This window comes from Balaenoptera acutorostrata, chromosome 6 (assembly GCF_949987535.1).
Source record: "Balaenoptera acutorostrata chromosome 6, mBalAcu1.1, whole genome shotgun sequence".
NCBI lineage: Eukaryota > Metazoa > Chordata > Mammalia > Artiodactyla > Balaenopteridae > Balaenoptera > Balaenoptera acutorostrata.
In genome coordinates, this window is record NC_080069.1 from 113,377,189 (window position 1) to 113,389,921 (window position 12,733).

At 38.5% G+C, this 12,733-nt stretch overlaps 1 protein-coding gene across 5 annotated transcripts; it reads right to left on the bottom strand.

Annotated features, from left to right (window-relative positions):
* Window positions 1-903: 903 nt before the first annotated feature.
* Window positions 904-12,634, bottom strand: ZBTB26 (zinc finger and BTB domain containing 26). Of its 5 annotated transcripts, none has more exons than XM_007194712.2 (2): window positions 12,560-12,634; window positions 904-4,134 (listed from the first exon to the last, which is right to left on the bottom strand). In XM_007194712.2, the coding sequence occupies exon 2, from the start codon at window positions 4,122-4,124 to the stop codon at window positions 2,799-2,801; it is 1,326 nt and encodes a 441-aa protein (XP_007194774.1). In that variant the 5' UTR covers window positions 4,125-4,134; window positions 12,560-12,634; the 3' UTR covers window positions 904-2,798. The 5 variants fall into 5 exon arrangements, with proteins under 5 accessions (XP_007194774.1, XP_007194775.1, XP_057404989.1 ...); XM_007194713.2 differs by having other exon boundaries at window positions 12,564-12,623; XM_057549006.1 differs by having other exon boundaries at window positions 12,532-12,614.
* Window positions 12,635-12,733: the final 99 nt, after the last annotated feature.

Consider the following 12,733-nt stretch of genomic DNA (forward strand, 5'->3'; position numbering starts at 1 on the left):
TTAAATAATAAATAAATAACTGTGACACAGTAATTTTTTAAAAACCAAACTATGGTGAAGAGAGCCCTCTCTCCTTTTTAGTTATCCTGGGGATCCATAAAATACAAATGCTGAATGTCTAAGGTTTTAAAAAAATCTTCCTCCTCTACAAGAATACGACTAGTTTTGAAAGTCATCTTCCCCTGTAAAACATATTTGATATCAGTAACTTGACCACTTTGCAATACAATCTAAGAAACATGTATAAACAAAGAAAGAGAAAAGTCAAGTACCACCAAAATTAAGAAAATGTCTCACAGAAACAGAACACCTCTCCAGCCAAGAAATGGGAGACACTGTAAACCATGTCAGTAGTTTGCAGTTGAAAAAGGTGAGAACTAGAAGATTCAGTGATACAAAACCATCAAGATGCTAATTTAAAGTGATCAAAGAAAGCAAGGCAGTTTTCTTTATTCTTCCTAGGATAAAACCAAATTGACACCTTATCTCACTAAGACTACATGAGACTGTAAGCTCTGTGAGGGCAGGGACCATAGCAATCTTACCTTCATATCCTCAGTATCTAGCATACTGCCTGGCAATAGTAGGTGTTCAATAAATGTCTCTTGAATGTCTGAATGAATCCAGGAATAGTCTCCAACCAAAGAGACCAATCTTATTTGAACCCATGCCTTTTAGTCTTCAAACCAGTAACAAAAACAGGACATGAATGTAAGCAGAGGAAGCACTCCAACTTGAAATTTCCCTGTGATAAAATGATGTTCAGAGAAAATAGCGAAACATTGGTTAACATGTTAGTGTCTCACTGTTGCATAGAATTGGTACTCTTTGGCTGGATCATATAAAAACCCAGAATGCTAGGCAGCATCATTGGACCATACAATGAGTGACATTAGGCATAGATACCTGTTAGTCTTATCACTCAATTTTATTCTCATTTAAAATCTTTTAACAAAAGGTAGAAATTATACTTCAAATCAGATTCACATATAAATGCATCAAATTATAACAACTTTAAGAACTCCCTCTGACTACTCAAGTTAAAACTAATTTTTGGTTTATCTGTACATGGACTCTCATAGCTCAGAAACAAAAACAGAAAATCCTGATGGAAACTAAATAAACACTGTTTCAAGACAAAATCAGTTTCACATTTGGATCCTTCTCACATTATTCTTACTTGTCCTTGCCCTTCCTAATCAACATCTAGCAAATCAGTCACTTGCTTAGGAAAAATGTAATATTCATCCTAACCAAAAAATAATTAACTTACAAAAATAAATCCTTCTGTGATGTTTTGTTTGCAAAATCCAGGATGTCTCAGAAAGCAAACAGTGATTCACAGAGGGGAAGCACAAACTAGGAACTTTTAATTAAGGTATTCTTGATCATGTACTAAATCTTTTCAAGCCAAGGGACAATGAGAAGTGAGGAGACTGTAGCTCATATTTAGTTACTTATCTACTTTGGCTAACATTGGCCAGGCCACCTCTTTGGGCTTTGGATATCCCAACTTAAAAAAAGAGAGGTGGACTAAATGATCTCTTAAGATTCTCTATGGACTCAAACACTCCTATTACCTAAATCTAACTCATGGGTCAGAAGCTAATAAGACTCAAAATTTTATTTCTGAACTATAACATGTGCTTTAGGAAAAACAGTTGTTTTGTTTTTCCATAATGGAAAATCAACTTTGTATTAGTGATCTATCAGAGGTGACAAGGTGGGACTATGTACCTTTATAGGAATATCTAAATGCAAAAACCTGATTGCTCCTGTGACCCACTTTTTTCATCCATTTTAGAAGTTAAGGTACACAAGAAAATGAGAATTCAGAGACTATTACAATACACTGGACAAAACTCTGAAGGCCAAACTCACCTTACTGATGGCTAACTTCTAAAACAAAGCCTAGAGAATGACTCCAGATAGCCCCTTTTTAGAGAGACCATTATGCGTTAGCACACTTTAAATGTGCCTGGAGCAATCCTGACTTCAAAAGCATCACCAAGTAAGTTAGAGATTAATTATAAACATTTGGCTTCTTTTTGGGGAAGACCTCCCAAATAAGTACTGTTGTACAACTGCACTACTATCCTTTGTTGATTATGCTCCCCATGCCGATTCCTAACTATCTGTCTGCAGGTGTTGCTAAAAATATTGTACTCTGGTCTATGTGAACTTCAATGATGTGAAGTTGGGCCATATACTGTTGAAAAGAGTACAGAATAATCTAAAATACTTTATAGCCAGCTCCAAGACAAGTACAAATTGTAGGAAGCAGATTCATTCATTTATCAGACATAGATGAATTATCAGTAGGCAAGGCAACTACAAATTCTATCACATATTCAGGCCAACAGCAGTATCTCCTTATATCTCAGCTTATTTTCTGCCAATGAAAAATATTATTTGCTTCTCTTAGCATAGCATCTATTAGTGGATTGGAGGTGATATTATTAACTTGTTGGTACCTTCAGAATGTGCCCAGTGAAAAGTCTAAAACAGTGTCAGTCTAAGACATAAGTCAATGTTAGGTAGACAGGTGGACTACTCCTTGGGAAAGGAAAACAGACATCACAGGATAAATAATTCAAAACAGAACATGGGAAAGGGCAAAAGGAAGGCAAGACCACTCCAAGTGGCAAGTTGCCTGGTCTATTAGTGCTTTGACTCACCCCTATGACTTCCAAAGCACAGAGGCTTTGGAGAAGTCAAATTTGCAAAATCACTCCTAAAAAGACTCAGACTATTGCCATGTTTGCAGTCAGTTCTAGTTAGGAGCATAAAGGCCCTACTCAATTCACACAAGTACTATCATTCCTTAAGTTCAGGACAGCTTGGGCCAGTTTACCTGCATCCAGGACCTGTGTCGCATCAGGCTGTGGCTGACACCCTTTAGAGTCTGTGACTGTTGTACATGCAAAAGAATCAAAGTCCACTGTGAGGTCCTGCACATTTCTTTCATTGGCATTATCAAAGCTGTTTTTGCCATGCAGCTGTTTAAGATGTTTCCTCAAAACTGGCTTATGTGCAAAAACCATGTCACAATAGTTACATTTATGGGGCTTATCTCCACTGTGAAGGTTAAGATGATCTTGTAAGGAACACTTCTGAGAAAAGGTTTTCCCACAGATTTTACACTGGAAAGGTTTAATGCCGGCATGCACACGCATGTGTCGATGAAGGTTGCCTTTCTGAGTAAAAGTCTTGCCGCAGAGTAGACACATAAAGAGTTTGTGCATTTTTAAATGGTTGGCGTAGTTCTCCAGGTGACGAAACACCCTGGTACACTTTGGGCATTGGTGATGCCACTGTAGGCCTTTGTCTACACCTCGAATATTAGGCCCAAAGACATCTTTTGAGGCCATGATGATGTTATCACTGCCTGTGTAAGACAGGGCATAATTGTGGAGGTGGTTTTGTTCTATTTCACTTACTCTGTTTTCCACAGTTGAATTTATCAGGGAGTGCTGGGGCTCTGATGAATGTAAAGCAGTGGGTTCAGAAGAAATAAACTGGTTCTGATCTTTTTTACTTCTAACCTCTGATACATCCCCAATAGATTCTACCTTAACAATCTGAATATCACTGTCCTCCATATCCATACTGTCTTCAGATGGATGGATACAAGGTGAGTCCTGCTTTGGGGAGCCTCTGGCATCTCCCTGATGTTCTTTTGACTGGGGAGAAGCACTCTGCGGTTCACATCCCTCTTTACTATCCATTGGTTGTTTTGGCTTTATAAACTTCCACAAGGCCTGTGTGCACCGTTCTACAATGTGGCTCATCTGAAGAAAGCTCGCAGCCGTCAAGTAATTTACCAGTTCCATCTCAGGGAATTCCAGCACACCACTGTAACAGGATAAGAGCAATTGTCTCCCCACTTCGGAACTCTGTAATATGGAGATTTTCACCTCTCTGGAATCGTTCAGTAAAAATTGGTCTCTTAAGAAGGGGGAACCTGCAGCAAACACAATTTTATGCCCCTGTACCTCAATATCATCTATGAGAACTGTAACATCACAAAATTTATTCTCTTCTCTTAATTTGTTCATTTTTTGTAACATTGAATCTCCATAATTTTCAAACTTGAAGTGAAGGAGATCTGATCTTTCAGACATTTTGGCAGACCTAAAGAACAGAAATGTTAAAAAGGATGAATTTAAGAAAATACAAACAATTAAGAAAACCTGGATTTTCCTTCCAAAACCAAATTTGTGTTGTCATACCTGTTTATATGTATCTGAATAAAATTTTCCTTGAAAGAGGAAGCTAGTATAACTGCTTTCAAAGGCTGTTAAAAATTACTCCTTACCAACATCAAGTGTCAATTGCACCTAAGGAGTGGACTTGTATCCGTGTAAACAGCTTGGTATTCATTCAACTTTTTAAGATGCTTAATACAAGAACAGTGCCTGAGTTATTCCAAGGGCATTTTTTTTGCTTCTCAAATGATAATTCTATCAGGTTTCAAGAACTACCTAAAACATCCCAACAAGTAATAATGAAATAACTACTTTATTTTGCATGATACTGTGAACCTGCTTCTTCGAAGACAAAACACTCTTTTCCTTCGCTTTGTATTTTACTGCAGTGACATTGCTTGCCCCATTCTTGGGTAAACCCTCTTCTGTTTAAACTGATGTGAATTTACTCATACAAGTATTTCTGCAATAAAATGAAAGTCACATGCCTAAAGGGACAACTTTTAGACAGTGTCAAAGGCACAGGTCTTTATCCTGTGCATTTTGGACAAACCTAAACTCTTTCTTAAGAAACATTTCTTGATATATGAAGTAAATATTTGACATAGAAAAACCAGATGAGTCACTTGGTGGGAATCTGAGTAGGAGTAAGGTGGATCTAGTTAATCCTTACTAGATTCTATTCTTTCTTCCTTATCCCTATTTATCCATCATTACTCATCAACCGGACTACTAGAACTGATTCATAAATATTCCTTGGTTCCAGCTTCTATTACCTGTAATCCAACTTCTACACCATCACACGTCATCTTTCAAAAACACAGATCTGATTATATCCAACTCCTGCCTAAAATCCTTCTGTGACCTCCCATTGTCTCCTGGATGAAGACTAACCTCTTGAATATAAACTGATCAAGTAAATTTAAGAATAATTAAGGTAAACACTGGCATAAACCATTCAACCACAGAGAAGGTGTCTTTGCCAAAACTCTGTGTATTTGTCCCTTTATGAAGCAATTCCTTTGGAGACAGTCCCCATGTTCTGATTCCATACTCTTCAAACGATTTTCTGATAACTTGGCTTCCCATGTGTCACTCTAAAGGGAAGGATGAGTTAGCCATGTCAACATGATATTGTCAACACATTTATTATTTTTACAATGACAATCCACCAGTCTATATAGCAGTCTTCTGTGAGATCAGTAGGTATATCAGGTCTACCCCTGAGAAGCAGCTCTACAATCTCAGTGTATCAATAAATTCACCTTGAACTTTATGTATCCATCAACTCCGTAGTTGAGAATCACGAGACAACCAGCTGTTCCTAGCAACAACTGGCCCCGAAGCCCAATCTTTATAATTTTATCTTCTAGAACACTGAATTACAAAGGCTCATAGAACACCAGCTCGTAAAGGTAGAATCTAGGTTTCAATCATATTGCTCAGTGCCTGGTTCATGACAGCACTCTACTGACTCCAAACCTTAGCAGTTATTTCTTTAGTCCATAACACTATTCCTAGCCAATTCTGACTCCTTTATTTCCTCTGAGGGCCCTTCCCTAACCCCTTAGATTAGAAAAGTTGTCTCTACTGGACCTATAACTAAGTACTTCTAACATAACACTCAGGATACCAATACTTGTTCCTTCCCCTCCAAACTGCAAGCTACATGGCATTAGAGAGAAGAATCTCCACCCTATTCAATGGAGCTAATGCTGGGAACCTGCATCTTCTAGGGCAAAACACTCTTTCCTTTGGCTTCAAATTCTACTTAATGCAGCCACATTACTGGCCAAACCCTCTTCTGTTCAAACTGGTGTGTATTCCCATCACCTGATATTGTACTAAACACACGGCAGGTGCTCAGTTTGCATTTGTTGAACTATGCGATTCATTTGACAGTAGTAAGAAGCAAGAACTGCTGTTAGGAAGACCAATGCAGTGTCTGCATAAGCATTGCAGGTCTGAGGCCATGAGAGCCTAGAAAGGAATGAAAATGGGAATAAGGAGCAAGGAAAAATAACAAAAAGATGTTTCAAAAAACTTGGTAACTGGAGATAGAAAATGAAAAAAAGTGACGTATAAAGGTTTTAAACTTAGGATTTCAGCCGAATTAAAATGTCATTGAAAGAGAGGTGAGATTTAGGAGGGGGAACTGGTATGGCACAGGTATATTAAAATATATTTATACATAAATTATAAGCTTTCCCTTTGTATGGCACTCTTGAGTGTACAGATAATGAATAATCACAATGAAGATGAGAGGAGGGATGTAGAGAAGCAAATTCAGCATCATAGAAAAGGTGGTGAATATCAAATGAAAAGGAAAAATCTAGGAGACACAGGGACTATATCAGTAAACAAAGTGGCACAACTGTATTATCTATCTCTGGTCAGTTTTAGCAATTACAGTAGCTTAATATATTTGATCTGGAAACAGTGACTATCCCAATTTATAACTAGAAATTATATAAATGACTGCTGTTCAAGTGGCCAAACAAAAGGGGCATTCTTTCTTAGAGGTTTAGCTTGTCCTAAATTTACTGACAGGTCAGTATTTTCCTACTCACACTGAAAAATGAGCATTAATTGCTTCCATCTATAATATGACAGTACTTGCAATGCTTTAGACAACTATCCTCAGGGATTGTTCCTTGAAGTTCCAAAGACGGGAGTTGGAGTACAATTTCATTTACTTCCTATTCATCAGTCTCAAGAAACTTACCAACAGAAGCAGTCAAACAGGTATCTCAGGAAAGTGCTTGATTTGTCTGCTGTAGTCCAAGAATATGAGGAAAAATTATTCTGTTTAAGAAGTTTTCCTTAATGTCTCAGCCCACTGTACTGTCTCCCTTTGATAAACTCTTATTTCCAGGCCACACAGTTTGTCCTTTAATTGTTTCTTGTCACTAGTCTCTCTTTCCAACAGACTGTTAGTTATTTGAGGGCAAGGACCAACTGTTATTTTTTACACAGCTCATTCAACAAAAACCATAATTAACTCTTAATGTTCCCTATGAAATTATTATTGAGCTATGGTAGAGATGCTCTACATTATCATGATACCCTCTTTTGAGTGCCCTGGGGAAATGTCTTTCTAGGGTTTGCTTCCAAAAAACAGTTTTAACAACATAAAACCAAATTTTAAACAAAATTTCTAAAATGTCAAAATAAAAAGGAACACTTGTTTCATATGAACTGGTTTAACTTTATTTAAAAATAAGAAAAATGATAGCTAATCTTTACTGAATCCTTGCTGAGTACGAGGTATAGTGCTAAGTGCTTTACCCAAGTTGACCCATTTAATCCTCAAAATCTCTATGAGGTAGGTATTATTATCATTTCCACTTTGCCTATGAGGAAACCCAAGCTTGGTGAACATAAATAACTTGCTCAATTTAAGAGAGGTGGAAAGTATTAAATGTTAGAGATAGAACTGGTGCCCAAGCTGCATGAGGCCAAAATTCATGTATGAAACAACTAGGCTAGCTGAAGTTTTATCTTATGGCTGTTAACTGTGTGACTGTTCAGATCTCCCTGCTCATATCCATTCAGCTGTACACTTACGATTGATATGCTTTTGTGTATTTAGTTATGCTTCAATAAAAGTTTTATGTTTAAGAACAAAAAGTACAACTTAAGGCCAAATTTGTGTCAAGTCTAGAGGACTTTAATAGTAAAGCATTTATGTATTATCCTCGTCTTACCTTCCTTTCTCAGTTATTTTATTTTATTTTTTTTTAAATTTTATTTATTTATTTATGGCTGTGTTGGGTCTTCGTTTCTGTGCGAGGGCTTTCTCTAGTTGCAGCAAGTGGGGGCCACTCTTCATCGCGGTGCACAGGCCTCTCATTATCGTGGCCTCTCTTTTTGCGGAGCACAGGCTCCAGATGCGCAGGCTCAGCAATTGTGGCTCACGGGCCCAGTTGCTCTGCGGTATGTGGGATCTTCCCAGACCAGGGCTCGAACCCGTGTCCCCTGCATTGGCAGGCGGATTCTCAAGCACTGCGCCACCAGGGAAGCCCCTTTCTCAGTTATTTTAACTTTATATTATTTTTCTATCTTTTGTGTATTTATCTTTTTTTTTAACATCTTTACTGGAGTATAATTGCTTTACAATAGTGTGTTAGTTTCTTCTTTATAACAAAGTGAATCAGCTATACACATACTGTGTATTTATCTTTGTAGAATGAAACTTAATGCCATTAACAAACAAAACTTAATAAAATTATGACTATTTTAATAGTCTAGTAACTTAAAGAAAGCAAAGATCTGATCAGGTAGAATAGAGACTTGGTCCCCACATTCTGTTGATTCTTTCCACAGAATGATTTCCAAATTCTCTCTCTATATTCTTACTACCATTGTCATGGTTCAGGTCGTTATCATCTGTTGTCTAGGTTACTGTGATTAAGTCTAAATACTGCTGAGTTTCTCTCAGCAAGTTTTAAATGACCCATTTCTCAAACATCAATGAAATAGGAATAGCCTCACTTAAGATCATTCTCTCTTTATTTATATTTACACAATTCTTCTATAATCATTTCCGTAACAAATGTTCCAGCTGATTTGAAAATTTCCCTTTGTTCAAACAGGAGTAACCAGAAAGGATCAGTGAATATTCTACGTTCAACAACGTTCACTGCCGTGCGATGGGCAGTGCAAAAATATCCATGTTTCTTATCTAAAATGCCTCTAATAATACTGATAAGGAAAACTTTTCTATTCTGTATAATAAACTCCAAAGCTGTATGTCAGTCTGTTTCCTCATCTACCTCATAAAAGTGCCTTTATCTTTCAACTTAGCACTCACAGCTACTTGGAAATCTTTCTTCGTCTTTCATTAACACCATATGCCATTTTTCAAAGAGGCTGTAATAAACTACAGCTTTTCTCTCTATAAAACTCAATCATTTTCTTCTTTTGGGTAACTTTCATGACACTGCATTCTCCAAGGTCTCACTCTTTTGTTTTACTGTAAGATTACAGAAATATACCCTTCTTGGAAAAATTTTTTAATATAGGTAAAGTAAAAGTCCCCTCTCTCAGCCTCCTTCCACTCAGTTCTCAGTTGGTTCTAAGTTTCTTCCTTAATGACTCTCCCTCCCCTCCATTTTTAAAACAACACTTCTATATAACAACACTTCTAGCCACAGAAGATAAAAAATAAAATTAGGTTTCTTACTTATAAACTACATATATATTGTTTTGCAACTTTCTTTTTACATTTATTGCTTTTGAGGGTTATTTATATTGAATAAATAGACCTAGTTCATTCTTCTTAAACTGTTGTACAGAAGTGGGCAAGTGACTTAACTACTGGCCTCAGTTTTCCACCATTCTTTTGCTGATCTGTTCCTCAAGGGTTCACTAAATTGTGTAAAGGTAAGTATATTCTTCAAAGCTTAGTCCTTGACTTTTTGCTGTTTTCTTAATGCTTACTTCCTCAAAAAGCCTGTCTTGGTTTCTCAATGTTTTATTACCTTCTCTATTTAAAAAATTCCTAACTCTCCATCCTCATGGCTAATCTTAACCAAACTTAACCTCAATTCAAGCTAATCAAAAATACCTGCCCTAGGCTACTACTCTATCACTTGAAATGCATGATATCTAAACTCTTACACTGGCTAAAACTCAATAAGTCAAAAATAAAAGCTTATGGAGAATGGCTCTGAGAACAGTAGGCGTGGAAGCAAGAAAACCTGTTAGTATGCTATTACTTTAACAGATCAAGATAGAAATAATGAGGGCCTGAATAATATGGATACTGAGCGGAAATAATATGGACGGAGAGAGGAAACAGATTCTAGAGATATTTCAAACAAAGAACTGATGGACTTGATGACCAAGGTGGGAAACAAGAGATGAAAGGTCAAGATGACTCCAAGATATTTGGTTTGAGAAACTGGGTATCTTTGACAGAGTGTCATTCAATAAGCTAGGGAATATTGGAGGGATGACCATGGGTCATGTGTTAAAATGTTTAACCAGAGGAGCCTGCATGACATTAAGGAGAAGATCCATTAGCTAGCTGGATACAGCTCTGAAGCTGAAGAGGAGACCTGATTATAGATAATAAGTAATAGATGAAAGCATGACATAAACTGACCTGTGAATGAAACTGACCTAAAATGGCACAGACTGGAAGAGAATCTAAGACAATAGAAAAGAAATAAAAAACAAATACATAACACAAACATAAATCCATTACTTACCTTCTTCTCAATCTGGATCTCCTTCCAAGCCTCTCCATTTTTTTATTAATTGAGTCTATCTTTGCTTAAATTTTTCCCATTCTTTTGACTCCCATATTCAATCACTGCTTAGTGCAGTGGGTAAAACCATATTTCCTAGAATCAAAACCTTGCTCCACCACTTACTAGCTGTGTGACCTTGGGCAAGTTACTTAACCACTTCTGTTTTTCAGTTTTCCCACCTGTCAAAGAATATTACTTCATAGGGTTGTTATGGGAAATTAAATTAATTTTAAAGTAAATTCATTTTTTAAATTAAGTTAATTTTTAAAAGAACTTAGAATAGTGCCTGGAATTGTGCTCTATAAAAGCAAATGCTAGGTAAGTAAGTAAATAAAGCCTGTCAATTTTCTTTGTGAAATCCTTCATATGTGGCCCTTTTTTCATTCTCATTTGACACCAAACCACTTGAGGTCTGCATTATTTCATATATTATCACCTCATCACTCTATTAAAATCGCTTTGTAAAAGGTCACTCATGATCTCTTGATAAAGAAATGCCATCTTTTTCCCCCCTCATTCTCCAAATGCTCTGTATCAACTGTCCCAGTGGACCCTTCTCAGTATTCTCTTCTCTTGACTTCTGAGTCTTCTTGGTTGCTGGAACCCTTATATTTATCATCTACTTCTTATATTTTATCATCTACTTCTGTTTCTGCTACTACACCAACTACTGTTAGTTCTAATTTTTCTTTCTGCTTTGTAAACGCAACCATTCCCCCCCAAATATTCCCTTCTTTCTCAATAACCCCTTCCTGATGCCAGCTATTCCCATGGCTTCCACCTCTACGCTCTATGATGATTCAAACCTTTCCTTTAGCCACAGCATTTAGGTTGAGCTGCAGATTTGCATTTCCAACTCTATACTGGACAGCTCCATATGGCTATCTCACTAGGCCTTCAAGTCAACATATCCAAAAAATGAATTTGTCATCTACACTAGGCTTATGGTTTTATTGCTGATAATGGCATTAACATTCTTCAAATACCACAGGCCTAAAACCTAAGACTCAGCTTTGATACTTCTTTCACCCTCAACATCCAATTTATTATGGAGTCTTTACAGCATTCACTACAGCATTACCTGCCTTCTTTCCAATAATACTGTCATAACTCCATTTCAGGATTTCATTACTTCTCACTAGATTGATCCCACTACTCCTTCAAAAGAATCTCCAATGAGGGCATGTAGACTTTAGCTAAAGAGTCCAGAATCAGTTTATAGAAATTCCTATCCTATAGGCTGACCTCCAGAACCAGATGGTTTTCTACAGTGCAAATCCGACTATACCAGTCTCCTGCTCAAAATTCTTCAAAAAGTACCCACCTCCTTTAGGATTAAACCTTCACTATCTGGACCTCGGTCTACTTTCCCAGCCTCATATCTCAGCCTTTGCACAAGAGCCCCGCGCCCCCCTCCTCCTCTTCCCACACAAGTTATGCTCAGTCATTCCTTCACAGCATTGCAACTGTTCCTCCTGTAGGAAAAGCCCTTCTCCACCTTATCCTCTCCAACAAATAAAATTGAGAAGTCACTTTCTTTCTTCAGCCTCCCCAGCAACTGCCCCTTGAACAGTTCATACATATATAACTGATTCATACATCGCAGGAGCACTCATTTGTTTTTATCTGGCTCCCAAACTTGACCCTGAAACTTGGAACAGTATCTTACGAATTCCCAGTGCCTGACATAGCGCCAGAAATATAAAGGTGCTGTTGCCAGTGGCAAAAGGGTAACCTAGCTTAGTACTCACAATGATTCTCGCGGGCTGGCCCTGAGGCCTTGCCATGGCCCAGATCTGGCACTTCCTACAAGATGCCAGAGTCAGGCGTTCAAGCAAACTGCTGAGCCCTCGGCTGGGGTCCCAGGAGGAGGTCCCTGGGGGCATCCTTAGACTCCCCACTCCAGACACTGGGAAGGGAAAGGGGCGGGGCACAGCATGGGCCGGGCCTAGGGCTCCATAAGTCCCCCCGGGCCTAGGCCAGCCCCTCGACCCCCATCCCAGGGCAGGTCCCGGCCAATCCAGGGCCCCAAGGGGGCTCCATTTTGAGAGACCTCGTACCCCTACCCGGCGCTCCGGCCGCCTCCGCACTTACAGACCCAGGGGAAGGCCACCGTCAGGATCCGGCACCGCCAGGAGCTCCGGCCCCTCGGGGCTCCGGGAAGGGGGAGGGGCAGGGAACCCGAGCCAAAGGGGGACCCAACGGAACCGGAAGGGCAGCCCTCGCCGGACAAAGACAACTTCCAGGTCCTATGGTCCTCTCCGCCAA

What these genes read in the sequence shown, in the direction of transcription:
- ZBTB26 (XM_007194711.2), bottom strand. Translation starts at nt 10,461, where the DNA reads ATGGAGAGGCTTGGAAGGAGATCCAGATTGAGAAGAAG. An exon ending in AGATCCAGATTGAGAAGAAG is followed by an intron (nt 4,135 to 10,423) that starts GTAAGTAATGGA and finishes TCTGTTCTTTAG; the next exon opens with GTCTGCCAAAATGTCTGAAA.